Below are 23,124 nucleotides of genomic sequence, written 5' to 3'. Positions count from 1 at the left end.
CGGGGACTGGATCATTGAGAGTTTAAATTGATTGGCCAGTTTGAGGAGGAGAGAGATGAGGTTAGATGGCATTGCTGAGGATCCCTCTGGGGCAGGCAGTGGGATAGAATAGAGGGTGGATCAGAATAGAGCACAAGTCAAGGTAGGAAGACACTGAGGAACAGAACATAGTCACCTCTCTGGTTCAGGTTTGGAGAAAAAAACTTTTTTCAGCAATTCAGGGTGTTCTGTGGTCAGATACGCTCAAGCAACTTGGTTAGGAATATGCACAGTGCGAAGTAATCCATAGGCCCCCCAACATCAACTCAAATTGACGTAATTTAGCCAAGTCTCATCACTGATATAAATTCATTATTTCACACACAAACATTTACTGAGTGCCAGGCATTATTCTCGGAGCTGGGGATGTAGAGAGGAACACAAAATGTCTCTACCCTCATGAAGCCTACACTGCAGTGAGAGAAAAATAGTAAAACTCCAAAACCAAAAAAACTCATTGCCGTCGTGTCAATTCCAACTCATAGCGACCTTATAGGACAGAGTAGAACTGCCCCATATGGTTTCCAAGGAGTGCCTGGTGGATTCCAACTGCCGGCCTGTTTGTTGGTTAGCAGCCATAGCTCTTAACCACTATACCACCAGGGTTTCCTGTAAAAATAGAAGTTAATAAATAAAATATGATTTCAGATGGAGGTAAGTACAATGAAGAAAAGTAAAGCGGGGTAAAGGAAAGAGAGTGAGTTTTGGGGCAGAATGGAGGGTGTACAGCTCTTTTAGAGGCAGTGGTTGGGGAAGGTCTCTTTGAGGAGGTGACATTTATACAGAGAACTGAATGAAGTAAAGGAATGAGCCACTCGAGACCTAGGTGGAGAGCCTTCTGGGCAGTGGGAACGGCACATGAAAATGTCCTGAGGCAAGGGTGAGGTTGGTGTGTTGGTGGGAAAGCAAAGGTGGCTGGAGTGAGCTGAGGTGAGCACAAGGAGATGGAGTCAGAGAGAGAGACGGGGGCCAGGCCAGACCACGTAGGACATGGTAAGGAGAATAAGACAATGATGACCTCCTGACAATAGGCATACCAAAAATGAGGAAGTACTGAGCAGGGTCTTAGTTCCTCTGAGGAAGTCACGTGGGGAGGGGAAGGATATTCTAAGAAAGATGAATTTCCTGGGTGTGGAATGTATTCATCGGAATCATGCTCTTTACAAACCGACATGGTGATGATCCTAACCCATTTTGTGTTAATTCTGAGAACGAAGCAATGCTAAGAATTCCTGCAAGCTCTACGTTTTATGTATTCATTTCTTTCTTCCTTTAGAAAGGAATAGACAAGGAATTTTACCTCCTGTTCACAGTCTTTGATGAGAATCTGAGCTGGTATCTTGATGAAAACATTCAGAAGTTTATCTGGCATCATTTCAGTGTTGACAAAGAGGACAAAGAGTTTGTGAAATCCAACCGAATGCATGGTATGAAAAACTACCCTCCTCTAAAAGAAAGACTTAATTGCATGTGAAGTGAAAATATTTGGGAAATGTTACAAATATCTTAAATTTTGTTTCTTGGGTATTATTCTTGATCGTGAGTAGTAAGTTACTTCACGGCTTCAGCTTCACAAGGTATGGTGAAACGTCCCTATCTCCCAGAGATACTGTGAAGCTTAACTAATACTTCTAATACACTTTTTCAGTCTGAGATGAAGCAACATAAAGTTTGAGCTTACAAAGATCACATTACATCGAAATGTAGAAAATGGACAAAATACCCTCCCTTGGGTTCACATTAACATCATTAAGTCTGGTAACACTCGGTGATAATTGGAGATAATCATTATGGAGCAATATATCTCTTATCAAGTAGTATGGGTGACTGCCTGAAGTGGTAATTTGTGAAATACTAGCCACTCCGATCCCAGGTCTTTACTTGGGAGGAATTACTTAATTCTTGCTCCCTGTCTTGTATCAGTTGTTGCAATAGCAAACCACCTTGTCAATGGTGGTGACTAACTCAGAAAAATTATGACCGGAAACAACCTGATGTATTCCTGATTGATTCTTAGATTTAGTACTGATAAGTAGACTATATTCATAATTTTAGTATATTTTCATTATTCATGATAGTTTTTGGTGTCCATTTTAAATCCACCACTCGCCTGTCAGTTTGTCGTACTGTGGGGGCTTATGTGTTGCTGAGATGCTGGAAGCTATGCCACCGGTATTTCAAATACCAGCAGGGTCACCCATGGTGGACAGGTTTCAGTGGAGCTTCCAGACTGAGAAATACTAGGAAGAAGGACCTGGCGATCCACTTCTAAAAAAATTGGCCAGTGAAAACCTCATGAATAGCAGCAGAACACTGTCTGGTATATAGTGCTAGAAGATGAGCCCCTCAGGTTGGAAGGTACTCAGAATACCACTGGGGAAGATCTGCCTCCTCAACATAGAGTCGATGGATTGACACAGTGGCTACGACAATGGGCCCAAACACAACAATGTTTCTGAGGATGGCGCAAGACCAGGCAGTGTTTTGTTCTGTTGGTCATAGGGTCCCTGTGAGTTGGAACTGACTAAACAGGACCTAACAGTAATAAAAACAATTTTAAATGGACTCGCTGTGTATCTTTTCCCCAGTACCATTTACTATCTGATAACAAGGATCTTCTGTAAATAGTTTACGCAATTGCACTCTCCCCATATACCGCACATACACCCCTATCTTTCACCAAGATGATGTGTTTTCAGTATGTGAGCATAATTAAAGTAGGCCCTGTTTTTCCTTTCACTTAGCTATTAATGGCTATATGTATGGCAACCAGCCAGGCCTAACCATGTGCAAAAAGGATCGAGTCTCCTGGCATATGATTGGAATGGGCACCGATACCGACATGCATGGAGTTTATTTCCAAGGGAACACCATCCACCTCCAAGGGACTCACCGTGACACCCTGGCCCTATTCCCCCACACCTCTGCAACGGTATTTATGCAGCCAGACCGTGCAGGTAAGCTTGGGGGGTCCTGCACAGGTGACCAAACTCCTACCTTGGGATACAACCTCTTAGAGTTCTCCCCCAGAAAAAATTGGTAGGATTTGGGCAGTTCAGACAGGTGTGGAAAGAGATATCATCTTGATTAAAATCAGAGCATTCTAACGATTTCACTTGAAATACATAGTGTAAAGGACAGAAGAGAAACATCTACAATAACATACACAGAGCAGAATGGGAGGCTTCTAACTGCCTTGCCACACAAATCCTTAGAGGATGCCCTTGATTTATATCTGTGAACAGTTCAGTTCCAAGGAAGAGGATATTCTCTGTTTGAGCACCACCGTCATTCTAGTTGCTGTTTTGAAGCATCTCCCAAGTATGGACAGCCCAGTGGGTGCTTGCAGGTTATGGATGTGACCTGGTCTCTCTTCTCTAGAAATGGATAGTGGACTCTTTTTGAGTCATTCGGGGGCTTCGGAATTCTCTCCTTTCATACTGCTGGGCACCCTTGGTTTTCCCGGAGGGCAAGCTGCACTGGGACTGGAGTCCATGGAGGGCCCAGTAAAGTACTACCTGGTCCCTTCTATTAGAGACAATCAGGGTATTTTAAATAAAACCTACAGAGCATCGCATGGCAGAATATGCCGAGTACTGCATGAAAGACAAGGAGAGCAAGAGCCATGACGATGGTTTCCCAGTCTTAACAAGAGACCAACCTGCTTACCCAAGAGTCTTTCACTAATGGACGTTCTACTTTGTTGCTTCAAACTGGAACTGCAGTTTAGGTGCTTTTCAGCCTTGTCACTGAAGAATTCAAGGCTTGAGCTTCAAAATCTTTACCTAAGAATTGGCTGAGCGTGAGAGCTCTGTGATGGGTGCCTTGCAAGCTGCCTTAGTGTTCAGTCCATCTACATCAGTATAATTGATCAATTATGAATCACCCAAAACAGACGATGTCCTGAGCACAATGTTTTTTTTTTTTTTTTTTTTTAAATACATTTCTTAAGCTCAAAGAGGGGAGGGGAGTGGAAAACAGCTAAATAGTTTTAATCCTTAGAAATGGGCACTAAACACTAGACCCACCATAAAAAAAGCTGGCTGAAATAATTTTAGAGATTTGGCCACTTATTTGAGTGCCTTGATCATTACTCATGTACTCTGAAGAGTTTCATGATAATGTTTTCTGGTTTACCTTTGGTGGTGAGCATAAATCTGTGGGTGCTTACAAACTTGGTGATTTCACCAATTCCTGCCCCTTATCTCTAAAGCACAGAGAGTACCCCAAAAGTAGGCAGAGTAGATTGAAGGGTACAACTCAAACATATCCTCTTTGTTCTCAGAGAAGGTAACGCCTCAGCTATTGAAGAAACATGGTGGATACATACATAATGGACTCCCTGGTAAAATAGTATTTGTAGAGGGAACCCTTTCCAAGTCTGCCTTCAGCAGAGTCCTCTGTGGTTTCACAGGACCCCTCCTTCTGAGGGTCCCTGTCAGTGCCCGGGAGCGCTTGGGCACCCACTCTGTCAACAGTTGTTACTCGTTCTGAAGGGGAAACTTGGCAATGTTTAGACGGCACAGTAACATGTGAAGTGATAGAGAAGCTACCTCTGTGCTTTGTGGTTGGTTAGTGAGAGGTGTACTGATCCCCCACCTGTGAGAACAATCTAGTAGGGTAACCACTCGCTGTTGAGTTGACTCCGGCTCATGGTGACCCCATGTATGTCCAAGTAGAATTTGCATCTTGGGGTTTTCAGTGGCTGGTTTTTTGGACGTAGATCACCAGGCCTTTCTTCCCAAGAGCCTCTGGGTAGACTCTAATCTTAATCTTTTAGGTATCAGACAAGCGTATTAATCATATGCACCGCTCAGGGACTCCCTACTAGAGGAACAGTAGCCTTATTGATCCAATAATTTCATTGAGAGTTAACACCTGCCAATAATTTTGTTTTGTATGATTCAATGGTGAATTCAGTTAGGATATATCTACCTGATGCCAATGCATTCAGTTAAAATTTACATAATTCGCAGTCAGACTTGAGGGTTGGTAATATGTAGACAAATCTACTAGCTGGTTGGTTTCTTTTCTCTTTTCATCTGGCATAAGGTAGATCCACCACTGGGAATAAGAGCATCTTTTGCTCAAAAGCTTAATGAAGTAATACATTTGGCTTTAAAAATAATAAGACCTTACATGTGTGTTGTACTTTAAAATTTATGAAATCCTTTAGGGAAAGATATACGACTTCAGAAATGGTGGCCTTATTTGAACTCTGTCTAGAATATTAATCTTCCCGGTAATAAGTTCCTTTTTAAACTAGGCTGGGCTAAGATAGTCATGTGTATCAGTGATTTTACAAGAATGACTATCTTACAATAGGTGTGTCTAACTGGGAAGTCTCAGAAAAGATATAGGTAGATAGACAGACAGATAGATAGATGGAGTGATAAAAATACATAGAACAAAACATTTGCCAATTCAATCTTTACATGTATTATCCAGTAACATTGATTTCATTTATCATATTGTGTAACCATTACCATTGTCTTTTTACAAATTATTCCAGCACCATTAACAGAAACTCAGTTCCACCTAAGTAATGACTCTTCCCCCTTCCCCCTCCTTCCCATCCCTGGTAACCACTAATAAGCTTTGGTCTCTGTCATGGATTGAATTATGTCCATCCAAAAATGTATATATCAACTTGGTTAGGCCATGATTCCCAGTATTCTGTGGTTGTCCTCCATTTTGTGATTGTAAGTTTATGTTAAAGAGGATTAGGGTGAAATTGTAACACCCTTACCAAGTCACATCCTTGATCCAATATAAAGGGAGTTTCCCTGGGGTGTGGCCTGTACCACCTTTTATCTCTCAAGAGATAAAAGGAAAGGGAAGCAAGCAGAGAGTTGGGAACCTCGTACCACCAAGAAAGCAGTGCCATACCACCAAGAAAGCAGTGCCGAGAGCAGAGGGTGTCCTTTGGACCTGAGGTTCCTGCGCTGAGATGCTCCCAGACCAAGGGAAGACTGATGCATCACAAGGACCTTCCTCCAGAGCTGACAGAGAGCGAAAGCCTTACCCTGGAGCTGACACCCTGAATTCGGATTTCTAGTCTACTGGACTGTGAGAGAACAAACTTCTCTTTGTTAAAACCATCCTGTTGTGGTATTTCTGTTATAGCAGCACTAGATAACTAAGACAGTCTCCTATACCAGTTGTCATCGAGTCAATTCCTTCTCACTGTGACCCTATGGGACAGAGTAGAACTGCCCCATAGGTTTTCTAAGGCTGTAATCTTTATGGAAGCAGACTGCCACATCTTTTCCCATGGAGCAGCTGGTGGGTTTGAATCATCAACCTTTTGGTTAGCAGCCGAGCGCTTAGCCACTGTGCCACCAGGGCTCTTTTGGTCTCTATGCATTTGCCTGTTTCATGCAAGTGGGATCATACAATATTATGCCCTTTGGTGAGAGAAGTCATTTCTCATTAACAACATTTTGAAATTTATTTTTCCATTACAAATGAATTTCAGAATGTATTTTATTTTTTTGGAAGAACGTTCAAAGTAATTTCTTCCTTTTGGGGTCTGATTAAAAAATACTATAAAATTGTTATTAAAAAAAAATCTACCTTACTGGTTATTTATTTTGGAATGAAGCATATAGGTTTGCCAAAAACAACCCAAAAAGCATCGAGCCCTGCACGATGCCAGGCCGCTTCTCTTTCAGGCATTTTCAGAGTGGTGTGTTCCACCATGCACCACTTGATGAGAGGCATGCATCAGATCTATGAAGTCAAGAGCTGTGACAACAAGGACCCTTCTGAGCAGCCGTACAGGATGCTAAGAACCTTTTACATCGCTGCTGAAGAGGTAGAATGGGATTATGCCCCTAACAAAAACTGGGAGTTCGAAAAGCAGCACGAGGACGCAAGAGGGGAAAGGTACCACAGGCGAAGCCGCCAAGTCTCTTGGGTGGGATTGGATATATTCTGTAGGCATTTAGCAAACGTGGAAACCTCAAAATGCCCTGGTGTGGTCTGCACAATTCCGGCAGGCAGATTTCTACTTATTAGCACCCAAAGTTAGGGAAGCTGCCCATCTCTATACCGGAAAGGGAGTCTGAAGTCATTTTTAGGGCATTCCCCTGTAGGCCCTGGATACTTTCTCCTGTGGTGGCTGAGTGTACTGTGTGGCTATCTGATGAATGTGCCTGTGAGTGAATGCATAGTGTGAAAAGGTCCAGGGAAAGGTGGGTCTCACAGTGAGTGTGGGACTGGGAGACAAAAGGGTTCAGAGGGAGACAAGGATTATGAACAGACCTGGGATGAGAGGATGGGCTACTGGAGGCCGAAGACCTTGAGGAAGGGGAACTGAGATGAGATACAGGCCTCATCCAGATGGGGTGGAGGGGGACAACCAAGGAGGAGTAGGACGCCATTGACTTGGGAGAGACCCCCAAGCTGGGTTAGGAAGAGCGGCCCTCTCTACTAGGCCCTGTACCCAGAAAGTTTGCAAGATTGAGCCTTCCTTGAAAGTGCTGTCAGGCAGTACTACATGCCGGCAGAATCAGGGCAATGTTCAAGTCCCAAGTGCTTTTGTGAGCATTGGTCCCCTACCTGCTCTAAGCCTGAGACTACTGGGCAACCAAGGCCCCCAGGTTAGGGCAAAGTTAAACTAAGGAGGAAGAAGGGAATAGAGACATCTGTCAGACACAGACCTAAAGACCCTCTCCCCAGAAGTTAGTACCCCCAGTTACAACAACTGGCTGCCTAGGAATTATTGGCCTGATATGCAGATGAGGAAACTCGGGTGCAGAGAGTTAAAGTCCAGCTAGTCAGTGGCAGAGTTGTAATTGAACGTGGATCTTTTGGACAACAAGCCCGTGCTTTTTACCACACTAATACCACACTGGAAACCCTGGTGGCGTAGGGGTTAAGAGCTATGGCTGCTAACCAAAAGGTTGACAGTTGGAATCCACCAGGCGCTCCTTGGAAACTCTATGGGGCAGTTCTACTCTGCCCTATAGGGTCATTGTGAGTCAGAATCCACTCAAAGGCAACTGGTTCAGTTTTTTTTTTTTTTTTATTTAATACCACATTGCATTCCTGCACCAGGTTCTTGTTTGTTCTTTATTCCTTCCTCCTCTTCCAGCCTTCCCCTCCCCTATACTTCTCTGCAACTCGCCTGTTCCCACCTTATACTAATCCTCTATGGCTATGCCACACACAAACTCTTCTACGTAGCCACAAAATGATCCTTATACTAACACTCTTGTTTTCTTTCTTGCTGGTTTGGGAGTTCAGACTCTGGAAAAGACAGTATAACAGTGCCACCTTATGGATAAACAACAGCAACAAAAAAATACATACTTTTCATTTTGAAAAGATTTACCTCCAATACCACCACCATTTGCCGTCAAGTCGATTCCAACTCGTGGCAACCTCAGGTGTGTCAGAGTAGAACTGTGCTCCACGGAGTTTTCAATGGCTGATTTTTTTCAGAGGCACCTCTGGGTGAATTTGAATACTAACCTTTTGGTTAGCAACTGAGTGCATTAAACATGTGCACCACCCAGAGATTCCCAGGACAGGATGATTTAAAATTCATTCGATTATTCACTAAGCCATTTGTTAAACCAGACACCCCTCTCCTGCCAAACTATTGCTTGCTGGCATAAAGCGAGTATGGTGGAAAATTGATACTCATTTGGCCTTTTCTAAAATGATTATTTCATTAAAAAAAATGAAAGAGCTGTTATAACTGAAAAAATTATCGCATAATGTTGCGGTGTGTACAATATTAGTCCACGGATACTAGTGTGTAAGAAACGTAGCCTTAATTAGTTCCTTGAAACTCAGTTTGTGTTTTAGGCCTCATCCCTCGGGGCTGGCAGGAAACTCTAGCTTCAGTCTTCTGGGACACTTTCTCCTGGTGACAGAGAGAAGCAGATGGTGCCGGAAGAAGAAATGGGGGTGGGGGGGCATGGAATGTGCTGCAGTCCCCATCTGCCCCTCATCACTCTGAATATTGCCTCAAAATAAAAAGTGTGAAACCAGGCAAGTTCACATGTACAAGGTAGAACACATTCTTATAGATAAAAACTTAGTGCAGAGTTGAAATTCCAGGTCTCCCAATGGCATGTTTGCAGAACCTCAGTATATCGGAGCCCAGGGATAAATGCCGGCTCTGTAGCCCCGCTGCTATGCCTCTGCCTTCTCCCCAAGGCCATGGCATGGCAGTGCATCTGGTTTTCAAGCCACCTAAAAAAAAATTTTTTTTTCCTCAGCACGGGTTATCCCTGAGAATTATTGTCCTGGTCAGTACGGACCCTCTGCCCCACCTTTGGGACCTAGAAATATTCTCTAAGACTTCCTACAAACACACAGGGAAGCCTCAGGGTCTCAGAGGCAACACAGAGGTCCGTCCACACAGGGCCAGGCAGGACTTTGTACAATGGGATGGAATTTGAAAACAAAAATTAAGTTGCTGTAGAAAAATAAAGATGTATTCCTAGTTGCAGCCTGATGTTCCTATAATTTAACCACCCTGGATTCATGATAATAACCACCACCTACTGAGCGCCCAGTGTGCACCAGGCATTTTGCTAGGGGTTTTACAATCCTTATCTGATATGAGGCCCTGGAGTGGTGCAAATGGTTTGCGGTGCTGTGGAAGAAAGGCCTGGCAATCTGCTTCCCTAAAGATTATAGCCAAGAAAACCCTATAGAGCACAGTTATACCCTGTTACACATAAGGTCACTATGAGTCGGAATCGACTCAACAGCAGTTGGTTTGTTTTTTTTTTTTTAATCTGTCGTGACCATCCCAACATATGTGACTGATTCAATCAGCTTGTGCCCAGTGTCTCACATGGCATCCTAGGGAGATGATTTAAAGCAAGTACTTATAGAATGCTAATACGTGGCTGACAGAGGGCTTTGCAGAAATTACTCATTCAGTTCTCATGGCGGTCCTGTGTGGTAGGTGCATTTTCATCACTGTGTTCAGCAGAGGAGGAAAGCTGGAAGACTGTAGAGCATGGCTCCAGGGTCTGTGTTACTAGTACTCCTGGAAAATAAAAGCAGAAGGAAACCTCTCTTCCCTGGAAACCATACAGTCTAGGGTAGAAGGCATATGCACGTTTTATGTGCTAGCCATTGTGCAAAGTGGTCCGTGGGGAAGGCATTAGAACAAGTATATTCAATGTGGTGAGCACTATGACAGGGGATGCACAGGGCAGCAGAAGTTGCATACAGCTATGTCTGGGGGAAGGGCAGGGAGAGGTAGGAGGTCAGGAAAGAGGGTGGGGAGAGGTAGGTGGTCAGGGAAGGCTTTGCAGAGGAAGTAGTCTTTAAGCTGAGACAGGAAGCGTAGGCCAGTTGAAGAGGAGGGAAGAGCATTCTGGGCAAGGGAACAGCATCTGTGAAGGACTGAAGGTGAGGGAGAGCACATGGTATTCAAGAGAGCCAAAGTTTAGAATGATCCGAATGTACTGTGTGCAGGAGACCAGTGGTGAGAAATGAGGGTAGAGAGATCAGCAGAGGCAGATAATGAAGGGGCTTTAGACCCAAAGTTAGGAGTTTGGCTGTGGGAAGCCATAAAGGGGCTTTCCATAAGGACCAACTTGATTGAATACTTAGGATCACTCTGCCTGCAGCGTGGAGAATAGATGGAAGGGAAGAGTATAGGTGGAAGGGAAGATGGTTAGGAACAATTCCAGGTAATACAGGTAAGTGATGTAGGTGGCTGAGATTAGAGGGCAGGCAGTTTAATGGAGGGAAATGGAAGGAAAGTAAGACATTATACTTAGGAGATAAAATTGATGAGACTTGGAGACAGATTAAATATCCGTGTTCATATATCTATGCGTGTTTGTACCTAGGTCTGTGCACAATGCACAACTCACAGGCTTTCTTGAACACTTTCAGAGTGGGAAGGTAACAAGGTACAGAATGGTACACGTGAAATCTGGAGGACTTCAGGTGATGAAGGGTGTCTGCGTGTGTGTGTGTGTGCGCACGCATGTTAGTCCCAAGAGGAGAAGCACAATCTCACGGGACCCTTTAGGGTCTATAACTAAGGCTGGCTCCATTCAGCACCCAGCAGGGGTTTTAGAGCAGGAATTCCGAAGGGTGGGTCCTGAGCCAAGCTGGGCTGCCCACATCAGAATCCCGCCAGAGAATCTTTAAAATGCAGCCTCCTGACCCCACTCCCAGAGAGTCTGGTGCAAAAAGTTCAGCACCCCAATGAGATCCTGATCACAGCTAGGTTTGGGAAGCTCTGGAAAGTGAAAGCTCTCTGGAGTACCCCTGAATCATTCAGCACGCTTTCAGCTTTTGTACCTTCTAACTAATTTCTCATGTTTCCAATTTGCAGACATGGAGATATATTTATGAACCACACTGAAAACTGGATTGGCTCTCAGTACAAGAAGGTGGTTTACAGGGAATATACCAATGGAGAATTTGTGGAGATCAAAGCCCGGTCGCCGCGAGAGCAGCACTTAGAGCTCCTGGGTATGGCACAGATTTTAGCCGCCTGCACACCCACACACATGTCCTGTTAGAATTAGGCCTGAGAAGGGGCGGGAGGAACCAAGTAGCTTGGGTGCATTCACCCCAGTGAGACATCTTTCTGCTCTTCATTACCTGGGAGCATGCTGTGTGTTCAGCTCTTATTAAGCACCAGTTGCCAGTGGGTGGGCTCTGACTCATGGCGACCCCATGTTTGTCAGAGCAGAAATGCACTCCATAAGGCTGTCAATGGCTGTTGTTTTTTTTTTTTTTTTGAAAACTCATAACCTTTTATTTTTTTGATTAGTTTTTATTGTGCTTTAAGTGATAGTTTACAAATCAAGTCAGTCTCTCATACAAAAATTTATATACACCTTGCTATATACTTCAAAAAAAAATTTCTTTTTTTTTCGTATACTTCTAATTGCTCTCCCTCTAATGAGGCAGCACACTCCTTCCCCCCACTCTCTATTTTTTGCGTCCATTCGGCCAGCTTCTGGACCCCTCTGCCCTCTCAACTCCCCTCCAGACAGGAGATAATGGCTGATTTTTTTAGAAGTAGGTATCTAGGGCTTTCTTCCGAGGTGCCTCTGGGTGGCCCCGAACCTCCAAACTTTTGGTTAGCAGCTGAGCATATTAACCATGTGCACCACCCAGGGACTTCTCAGACCAAATAAGAGTCATAATTAAGACTACCAGGTTGTGTAGAGACAGGAATCAATATCATCAAAGCAGCCTAACTCGTATCTGTTATTCTCAAGGTCCTTTCCCAGCATTCAATAGCTAATCCCCACATATCTCAGCTGAGCCAGGAAATTTTAATTTGAAACACTTTGATGCCTCAGAATGGCAGGCAGAGTGTCTGGATAATTTCTTCTAGGTCCTGAATGACCCATGCACACTGCCATGGCAACATGCTATAAAAATAATTACGAAGAAAAAGAAACTCCTTACATGAGAGGGATGCCAAGGGCCAAAGGCCTGGCTTCAGTTCTGGAGGCCCCAACTCATGGCCTTCTCAGAACCTGCGGGACCTGTCTACATACAGCCTGTGGGTTGTCTGATGCCCTGAGCTGCCTTACCTGGGACCAGATAAACCTCTTCCTGTTTTCCATCTTCACTTTTCTTCACCTGGGAAGCATCAGACCTTTATGAAGATACTATCTTAAGGCAGAGGGCTAATCTAGATGACTTTTTGAAACTCTTTCCCACTTTTAAATGCACAAGGTAGCATATAAACTTTATGACTTTACACAGTGCTTCTTAATATTAAAATAAGGCACCTCTTACTTGATAAATTACTTAATGCCGCATCCACCCTCCCCCAAATCTCTACTGCCTGTTAACGCTGGCCCCCGAGCTTGTTTGTCTCAGCAAATGAGGCAGACCAAATGGGAACATTCATTCACACTGGAGCCGTGTGCGTGCATGTGTGTGTCTGTGCGCGTGTGTGCATGCATGTCTGTGTCTGTGTGTGTGCGTGTGTGTGAGTGTCATCAGAGCTCTGAAGGGCTGAGCTGCTCCTGTAAGACCCCTGGTCTGGGTCTGCTCAGTAAAATGACACAGACAGAATGTCTTCATCAGAGGCAAGCCCAACAGCTCTAGACCCGAGGAAGCGTGAGACCTATCCATTCATTTTCAGCAGCTCAGGGAGAGACTGGGCTTGTGAAGTTGTTCACAGGGCACGACACAGGCACATCTTGGTTCTTACTGTTCCCCACAACCTATCATCCTGTAAATCAGAAGGCATTCACTCCTACTGGAACAGTTTAACTGATAGTGAATATATAGATAATCATTTTAATATAGGCACACTCATGCATCTATCTGTAACTCTACCCAAATTTACTGTTAGAATCATGAATAGAATTTTCTTTTCTTGCTTCATCATTTAAAAAATGAGTGCTTTTCCAAAACTTCATGATTGATGCTAAATATTTTCTTCAAAGATTATAATGTTATTGTTGTTAGTTGCCATTGATTCAATTCTGACTCGGGGCACAGTTAAGCGCTCAACTACCGGCTGAAACCGAACCAGAAGCACCTACAAAGACAGGCCTGGCAATCTATTTCCAAAAAATCAGTCATTGAAAACCCTACGCAGCAGTTCTACTCTGACACACATGGGGTCACCATGAGTCGGGTTTGACTTGATGGCAACTGGGATGAATGTAGAATACAACAAATGCCTAAGAGAGAAACGTAAGGATTAGGTCTGATGATATCCTTCCAAAATGAGTCTTTACCGTCCTTTCTGTTAGTGGTATCCAATGAAGACCATCATGAGAATGAAGCTCTGTCAGCGTGGGGCTTGTGGCTGGGCATGGAATTCCACAGACACGTGTGCACGGGCCCTCCCCTGCCCCAAGGGTACATGCAGCCTGGTTGCTTCTAACAGAAACGCAAACACGTGAGAAGCCACTGAAGAACGCATGCGTCCTCAAGGTGTCCAAATACTGAGAAACAGTGTTATGCATGAATTGAAATCACTGTATTAACCATAAACCAACACAGAAATAGTTTTTATTTCACACTTTCAAATCCCTTTCGTACACACTATTTCAATGGACCTTCATTATTATTATATCTATTTACAAGATAACGAGCCATTTCAGACTTACCAAAGGTTACACACAGGAGGATTACAAATGAAAGTTGCCACGTCTGTGGATATGGCTTTGCCTGGAGATTTTTCTCAGCAGTGGTAAAAATTTAAGCACTTATGGAAGACTTACTGTGTTTCAATGCCCTGAATTAAACACATTACATACATTACCTTATTTATTCCTTAACATAACCCCCTGAGAAAAGTACTACTACTAAACCCATTTTACAGATGAGGAAATTGAGACTCAGACAGGGTATGTGACTTCCCAAGGCCCCTGTAATAAGTGAAAGAGGCAGGATGTGAACCAGATGGTCCAGCTGCCAACCTCTACATGACATTAAATACTACATAGTATTGCCCTCTACAGGAAGTTCACTGAAGAAGAAGATAACCTTTATTTTATTTTGTGAAGTACATTTACATTACATAATGTTTGAGAAGAATGGTGATAACGCACACGGACCTGTGTTTTGCCTCTAGGCCCAATGATTCATGCAGAGGTGGGTGACTCCGTCCTGATTGTATTTAAGAACAAAGCCAACCGGCCCTACTCTATCTCAGCCCACGGTGTGGAGGACATGGATAGTGGGAAGCGATTCCAAGTGCCCATCACAAAACCAGGTAAGGTACACCAGAGGTCTGCTCTATTCCTGATAAGGACACCAGACTCAACTTTTCTGATCTCTGAGATGCCTTGGAGAGTTTATTGTAATGTCCATGTCAAAGCTGTCACCTAGTCACTCCCAATATGAGATGACCATTCATCCAATGGCCAAGTGTTTATGGCATTCGAAAGCTGTGTTAGGGACCTCAGATGGTAGTGAGACATAACAATAAAAAAAAAAAATTACATAACAATAGCTAACATATTGAGTGTTAGCCTTGTGCCATGTGCTGTGCTTTACATTAAAAAAAAAATCTCAGTTATCCTTATAACCACCAAGCGAAGAATACACTAACATATTTAATCAAATCTGACACCATTGACAATAATAACTCGCTGCTGTCGAATTGATTCCGACTCATAATGACCCCATGTTTGAAGAGTAGAGCTGCTCCATAGGATTTTCTTGACTGTAATCTTTATAGAAGCAGATTGCCAGGGCTTTCTTCCATGGAGATGCTGGGTGGGTTTGAACTGTCAACCTTTAGGTTAGTACTTGAGTGGAAACTGCTTACACCATCCAGGGACCTTTTGATTTTGTATATGTATACACACACACACACACACACAATATATATTGATTATAATATATGCCATTATTTTGTCTGATACTAAAAAAAGAAAAATATGCTGCCAATTAAATCTTGATATACTACTGATAGAAAGATATATTCTGATTTCAGATATATTAAAATGTGAAAAAGTGTGCATTCTATAATTGATGAGATATGGTATTGTTAGATCCATTTAACAGATGACTACATTCGGGCAGAGATGGGTAAATAACTTACTTCTCACTAGGTCATCCACCCCCAAACTTCCTAGGTCAGTTTGTCTTACTGTGGTGGCTTGCATATTATTATGATGCTGGAAGCTATGCCAGTGGTATTTAAAATACCAGCAGGGTCATCCATAATGGACAGGTTTCAGTGGAGCTTCCAGACTAAGACAGACTAGGAAGAAAGGCATGACGATCTACTTCCAAGAATTAGCCAGTGGAAACCCTAAGTATCACAACAGAATATTATTCAGTATAATGCTGGAAGATGAGCCCCCTAAGTTGGAAGGCACTCAAAATACACAGTGGCCACAACAGTGGAATTGAACATACCAAGCATCACGAAGATGGTGCAGGGCCAGGCAATGTTTCATTCTGTTGTACGTAGAGTCATCATGAGTCAGACCTGACTCAACAACAACTAATAACAATACATCAGCTCATATGTTAGTTATGGTGGAACCCAAGTTTGTTTTGACTCCAGAACCTGAGTTCTTAACTATTCATTCCCCTCAAGAAGTTTAAAACATAACATTTGCACAGTTGAGGTGTGGCTGTAATAAATGTCAGGAACCACTGTGGCCTCCAGTTATGAAACTGATAACAATTATAGGTATAATTACAAGGGAGTTATATTTCATTTTATCTCTTATGTATACAATAGCATTTTGATAGTTACTACTATAGTAATTACAGTAAAGGTCCTGTAAGCTTAAAGAATTTAAAGATCCATAAAAGGAAGAGAAGAAAACAGTCTAACGCATCACTAGAAAAAGTTAGCAAGGTACCTGCACAAGGGTAGCTTCAGGGAAGGAAAATCTTCGCTGAACACTTTTCTAACTTCTCACACCACCCTTTGCCCCTGTATCAGAAGTCTATGCTGTTTCAAGAAAACTCTCAGGAACATCCAAATGGCCATTTATAGGGAAATAATTAGGTAAAAAAAATTTGGAATATCCTTACAATGGAATGTTATTCAGCCATTAAATGATATATAAGAAGGTTTCATGATAGGTCAAAGACTCACGGTATCAAGTTAAACAAAATACAAGTGGAGAAGATAAAGCTAGAAGGGAAATAAGCCAAATTGTTGATACTGGTTTTATCTTTGGGTGGTATTTTGGGTGGCACTTAGGGCGATACTCTTTTGTACTTCACATTTTTCATACTTTCTAGATTTTCTATAATGGCTGTGTCTTGCTTTGATGGAAAAGAAAATGGTTTTTAAAAACTGGGTTAAAAGAGAGAAAAAGCTGTTAAATAACGTTAATCATTTGTGATGGCTGGAAAGCAACTCCAGAAGGGGATGAAAGGTGCCGCCAGTCAGGGATCAGTGGGGGCTCTGGTAGGGCTGTGGGCACGCTGGGGTGACCTCACTCACAGGCTGCTGTGCCCTGATGGTGAGGTTTGGCAAGGGACACATCCCCTCAGTGTTGACTGGCCCTCTGAGAGCCCTTGATTGGAGGGCCCTGTGGAAAGGGAAGAATTCGAATGGACTAGAATGTGGCTAAGAAGCATTTTTTCTTTCTAGAACCCAGGGGTTCTTGACAAGGCTGCAAGGTTTGGAAATGCCCAGGGATTGAGGGTAGGAGCAAGAAACTAACTTTGGATAGGAGGTCCAAGCAAGTCGAAGAAGAAAGGTTATGTGGGCATGTATAAGGACAGCAAACTCGAGTCACAGTTGCCCCCATCAATTATCTTCTTTTTTGTATTAAATCACTCAACAAACGTTTACTGAGTATCTTCTTTACCTTCATAATTGTGTTTGCTGCTGGGGTATTCAATGGATTGCCCAACGTCAAAAACACTACCCCGTACCAAAAAAAAAACAAAAACCAAACCCGTTGCTGATGAGTGGATTCCGACTCATAGCGACCCTATAGGACAGAGTAGAACTGCCCTATATGGTTTCCAAGGAGTGCCTGGTGGATTTGAACTGTCGACCTTTTGGTTAGCAGCCATAGCTCTTAACCACTACGCCACCAGGGTTTCCACCCCTGTACCATTTACGTAAAATATCCAGAGCAGGGAAATCTACAGAGATAGATAATAGATTAGTGGTTGCTTAGGGATGCATTAGTGGCATCACTAGGGCTGGTGTCACCCAGTGTGGTAACTCATGGTGTCACACCCTTCCCATCTGGGGGTGGGAGGGCCAGTCGGTGAACTCCCCCTGGTGGGAGGAGCAGCCCAGCCCTGCCCCACCCCGTCGCAAGGCCAAGTGTGGAGCCATAGCCTGCCCCTGCCCCTCCTGGCCCCACCCACTGGGGGGGCTCCCAGCAGCTCCTCCCCTCTCCCATTGGCCAACAGCAGGCACCGCAGCCTGGCCACCCACAGTCCGACCACCGCCACCACCAGGGTGGTCGTGACAAGTATACCGACTGCGTGACACCAGCCCTATTGATTGGCGAGTGATAGGCAAGTGATAAATTGCCACACTGGGTAACACCAACCCTAGTGACTGGTGGGTGACACAGGGTGGTGACAAGGTCCCGCCCTGGATGACGGGTGACACCAACCCTAGTGATGCCACTGCCTTGGCGGCCTCTTCCCAAGTGGCCCCAGCCCAGCCCACTTGCTGCCACCCTGGACCCTGGGGTCATTTTGGTGTCACCCCCTCTGACACCACCCCCCCAGTGGTGCCACTGGAGTGCGTGACACGGAAGGATTGGGAAGTAGGAAGGTTATAGCTAAAGGGTAAGGAATTTCTTCTTGAGCTGATGAAAATGTTCTAAATATGACTATGGTGATGGTTGCACATTTATGAACATATCGAAAACCACTGAATTGTACTGTTTAAATGGGTGCATTGTATGCTGTGTGAATTATATCTCAATAAAGCTGTTACTAAAAAAAAAAAAAAACTACCCCTGTAGACCCGTGCATTTGGGCAGCTCAGTATCAGCTGTTTCTCTTTTGATTAAGAGAACATAGGGGCTTTAATGAAACTTAATGGAAATAGAGCTAAAGTTGTATCGCTAGCCCACTAATGCAACAGAAATGGAGCAAAGTTACATATAAGCAGAACTTTTCCTTTATTTTGTGCAGCACATATTCAGCTGTAGGTTGTTTGTCCTGATAAGGGTGGAAATGGGACACGTAGTTTAAAGTGAGGTAATTATTTATGTGTGGTTTTTATATGGGACTTTCACAGTGTGGCTAGCTTGCTAATTTGTATGGATGTGCTAATACCTCCTCTGTGCAAGTCTGCGTGTGAGCCACGGAGATGCATAGACATGGCATTTGCCTGTGGGGAAGCCAATACGTTTGTTTTTAGTATATATAACTTTTACTAACTGCCTTTTATGTGAGGCACTATCCCAGGTACTTCAATTTCATTATTTCATTTCATCGTAGAATGACTCACCCACTTTACAAGTGTGGAAACTAAAAGTCAAATGCTGGATAATTAGGAAGTAGTAGAGCTGAGATTGGGGCCCTGGTGGCACAGTAGTTAAGTGCTCAGCTGCTAACCAAAAGGTCGGCGATTCTAATCCATCAGCTGCTCCTTGGAAACCCTATGGGGCAGTTCTACTCTGCTGTACAGGGTCGCTATGAGTTGGAACTGACTTAACAGCGATGGGTTTTAGGGCTGAGATTTGGAACTAGGCCTCTTTGTTCCTCTCTGATTCCTGCTGGATCTTACTTGCCTGTGCATTAGAATCACTTAAGAAGCTTTAAAACAATACTGATGTCTGGGACCGAGACCTCAAGTACACTGATTTAATTAGCCTAGTGCGAGGCCTGAACAGTGAGGCTTTACAAAGCTCCCCCAGTGATTCCAATAAGAAGCCAACATTAAGAGCCATGGTGATTAAAACCTGTGTGCTCAAGGACAACTCTGGAGAGGGAGAAATGAAATTTGGAGAAGAAAACAGTGAGATATAAATAAAATAAGACCTCATTTCCTGAATACATGTCAGCTGATAATAGAAAACAGCAAGCCATGGGAGAAGACCTGGCCATCTGCTCTTGTAAAGATTACAGCCTAGAAACCCTTACGGGCTGGTTCTACTATGTTTTGTGTGGTCGCTCTGAGTGGAAATCCACTCAACCACACCTGACAACAACAACAGAGGGAAAAATGAGGTCTGAAATGAAAAAATCTGCCATTTTGAAGCTGTATAAAATCAAGACGTGTTTAATAGCGACATTTCTAATGAATGGGGAATTCTCACCAGCAATAAGCGTTGACCAGAACATGTAAAGACCAGCTTGTACTTTTCCAGGTAAATCATCTGGAACAGAAGTAACACTAGTAATTTCTTTCTATTTCCTCTCATTTATTTCAGGAGAAATAAAAACTTACCAATGGAATATCCCTAAAAGGTCAGGCCCTGGGCCCTCTGACCCAAACTGTATTCCATGGGTTTACTATTCAACAGTAAACTTTGTGAAGGTAAGGTGGAAAGAACTATTAAAATACTTAAAGTAATATGGCTTTAAGTTGACAGTTGAATTCATCACAACTCGAGTGGGTATCTACTAAGACAGGTAATGATTGAAAGCAGTGGTCTCGACCACAGCTCACCAGCCAAATCCAGCCATCCCCATTCATGAGTTGAGTAGTTGCAGAGTTGAAAATATTTACTATCTGGCCCTTTACAGAAAGTTTGCTAACCCTTGGTTTAAAGTATGGGGGGAACAAATCAAAACCCCAAGGTTTCAATTACCAAACTTAGAATTTACAAAGTAATTTGAAGCAAAAATGATACGTAAATAGATAACAAAATAAAAATATCTTCTAGTATAATTTATACCGTGATTTTGGATGTGTAAAATCTATTAATTTTAAAGATATTACCATGGCTACCAGGGCTCAGGGGAAAAAAAGCAGACTCCAACCATAGTAATTGAAGCCACAAAGCTAGCTGAATGATGAATAGGCTAACTTCACTTGGAAATAAAAGGCAAAGATTCAATACTAATTTGAGTCAGATATGTGTACGTAAAACAACTACAGTCTTTAATTATACATTATAAACTAAAGTCCAAACTAAAGTCTTATCTGATATAAAATGTAAGCATTGCCCATTATAAAAAAGTGAAGGATTATCTTAACCTTTTTTTAATATAATAGATAGCTTGTGTTAATGTCCTTGAGTTGGACTGGATAGTGCGTATTCAGGAATTAGACATACAAGACACTTGATGAAATAAACTCAAAAAACTTTACATATTGTAATTATGGGAAACCACATTTATTTTTGTTTATTCATTTGTATATCCTAACAAATATTTATTGTGCACTTGTTATATGCAAATGACCCTACCAAGTACTGTAAGGATTACAAATAATACATGTTCAACCCATAACTATAATGCAATTCTGGAGCTGGTTGAGTACCATGGACACAGTGGGATATCCAAGATAGTATAGGAGGCACTGGAAGACAGTCTTGGAAAAGACAGTATTATGAGCAAAGTGGAAGATATGAAAGTAAAAGTTGTGTTTGGGAAAAGTTGAGAGTCCCTTTGGCTGTCATATAGGGTACAAAACAAGAGCAGTGGGGGAGCTTAAACTAGAAAAGTTCTTTGGGAAGTACATGGAGGGATTTAAAGACCTGTCAAAAGTTTGTACATTATTCGGTAGGCAATGAAAATCACAGGAGACTTCTAGATATGGGAGTGATGAGATTAATCTAATGATGGTCAGCAGGTTGGGCTGGAGGTGGGGTGAGCCAGAGATAGTGAGGAGTCAATTTCTAGACCAGGGTGAGGCATTGAGATCCCTCACTAGGATGAGGGCAGATGGAATGGAAAGGAAGTCACAGAATGGAGAGGCATTATGAAGAGGAGGGAGAGAGTGGAAGGAAGATTTGACAGAAAACTGGATGGAAAAGGTGGGAAGAAAAAAGAATTAAACATTAAAAATCAAGTTTTCCAACCTAAATGACAGGGAATATTATAGTGCTATTAAAAGAAATAGAGAATTTAGGAAGAGGAAGCGGTCTGAGAAAATAAATTCCATTTTAGACATGCTTAGTAGATTGCATTGCTGCAGGAAACACATCCAGGTAGAACATCTAAGTAGGCAGTTGGAAATGCAGGTGTTTTCCTTCAAAAGAGAGCTTGGGGCTGAATGACTTGACTAGGAGATCATCCATGGTCCCATAGCATTTAGTAATCACTACGTCCACTTTTACCTGTAGAAAGTGGAGTATAAGCATCTGTATAAAACTATATAGTCTCACTTGAAAAGCAAACAGTAAAATAGAATAGAAATAAGCATTCATTTATTCAACAAGTATTGATTGAGGACTATCTATCTACTAGACACGAGGCAAGGTTCTGGAGACTCAGTAATTCCTGAGGGACTCTCAAAGTGTTACCCTGTAGTAAATTTTTAGGTACTTTCCTAAATTTTCATAAAGAGCTCCTTGATTCTCCAGGGCTTCTTTGTACCTATTTTCATGGCCAATAGTCTTTTTACAATGACTGCCCTACAAGCACTTGATTTATATTATTAAAGTATTTGAAGGCTCTTCTAATTCAATTTGTTTTTCTTTCAGGACACATATAGTGGTTTGATGGGTCCTCTGATTACATGCAGAGAAGGAGTGTTGAATGAAAAGGGAAGAAGAAGAGATGTTGATTATGAATTTGCTCTCTTGTTTTTGGTATTTAATGAGAATGAATCCTGGTATCTGGATGACAATATTAAGAAATATCTCAATAAAGATCCACGAGATTTTAAACACACCGATGATTTTGAGGAGAGCAACAAAATGCATGGTATATCAGGAGTTTAAAAAAGAAGACCATTGTGGAGATAAACCAAAAAAATATATTAAAAAAACAAGCTCATGCAAATTCCTATAATTGTAGGAGGCCCCCAGCCTCCTTCTCTAAGCCTTTTCCCATACCCAGGGGCACTTGGACTGAAGAAAGTCCTCTAAAATTCTCCTTCAGAGTGAGGAAGCCTAGCCAATCGTTGGCTGGCAGCAAAGTCGTTGAGGTTTGGTCCAACTGTCTAGGGACCTTCATCCCTGAAAGGAGCCCTGGTGGTGCAGTGGTATGAAGTGGTCGGCTGCTAACCAAAAGATTGGCAGTTCAAACCCACCAGCTGCTTCGTGGGAGAAAGATGTGGCAGTCCGCTTCTGTAAAGATTTATAGCCCTGGAAACCCTTTAGGGTCACTTCGAGTTGGAAACGAGATGACGGCAGTGGATTTGGTTTTGTTTGATTTATTTAATTCTGTATAATTTTTTTTCCGGTGGAAATAATACGTTCAAATTGACACATCCACACTTTCTCACCAAGAGCTCCTTTTTTGTGTGTGTGTGTGCTGGTGGCATGGTGGTGGTTAAGTGCTATGGCTGCTAACCAAAAGGTCAGCAGTTCGAATCCACCAGGTGCTCCTTGGAAACTCTGTGGGGCAGTTCTACTCTGTCTTATAGGGTTGCAATGAGTCAGAATCTCTCGACTGCAACAGTTGTTTTTTTTTTTTTTTAGGTGAAGGTTTACAGAGCAAATTAGTTTGTTTCTCATTAAACAATTAATACACATATTGTTTTGTGACATTGGTTGCCAACCCAGTGACATGTCAACACTCTCCCCTTCTTGACCTTGGGTT

The 23,124-nt window shown here is 42.8% G+C and overlaps 1 protein-coding gene across 1 annotated transcript in view; it reads left to right on the top strand.

Annotated features, from left to right (window-relative positions):
* The window catches only part of HEPHL1 (hephaestin like 1), a 108,070-nt gene that overhangs the window by 68,616 nt on the left and 16,330 nt on the right, over window positions 1–23,124 (top strand). The window contains exons 10-16 of the mRNA XM_049889508.1: window positions 1,316–1,466; window positions 2,784–2,996; window positions 6,714–6,927; window positions 11,363–11,502; window positions 14,588–14,728; window positions 19,842–19,948; window positions 22,062–22,284. Coding sequence (XP_049745465.1) covers window positions 1,316–1,466; window positions 2,784–2,996; window positions 6,714–6,927; window positions 11,363–11,502; window positions 14,588–14,728; window positions 19,842–19,948; window positions 22,062–22,284 — 1,189 coding nt within the window. The remainder of the gene's footprint in view (window positions 1–1,315; window positions 1,467–2,783; window positions 2,997–6,713; window positions 6,928–11,362; window positions 11,503–14,587; window positions 14,729–19,841; window positions 19,949–22,061; window positions 22,285–23,124) is intronic.

The sequence above is a fragment of the Elephas maximus genome, chromosome 7 (genome assembly GCF_024166365.1).
Source record: "Elephas maximus indicus isolate mEleMax1 chromosome 7, mEleMax1 primary haplotype, whole genome shotgun sequence".
In the NCBI taxonomy this organism is placed as follows: domain Eukaryota; kingdom Metazoa; phylum Chordata; class Mammalia; order Proboscidea; family Elephantidae; genus Elephas; species Elephas maximus.
This window is presented reverse-complemented; position numbering and strand designations above follow the sequence as displayed.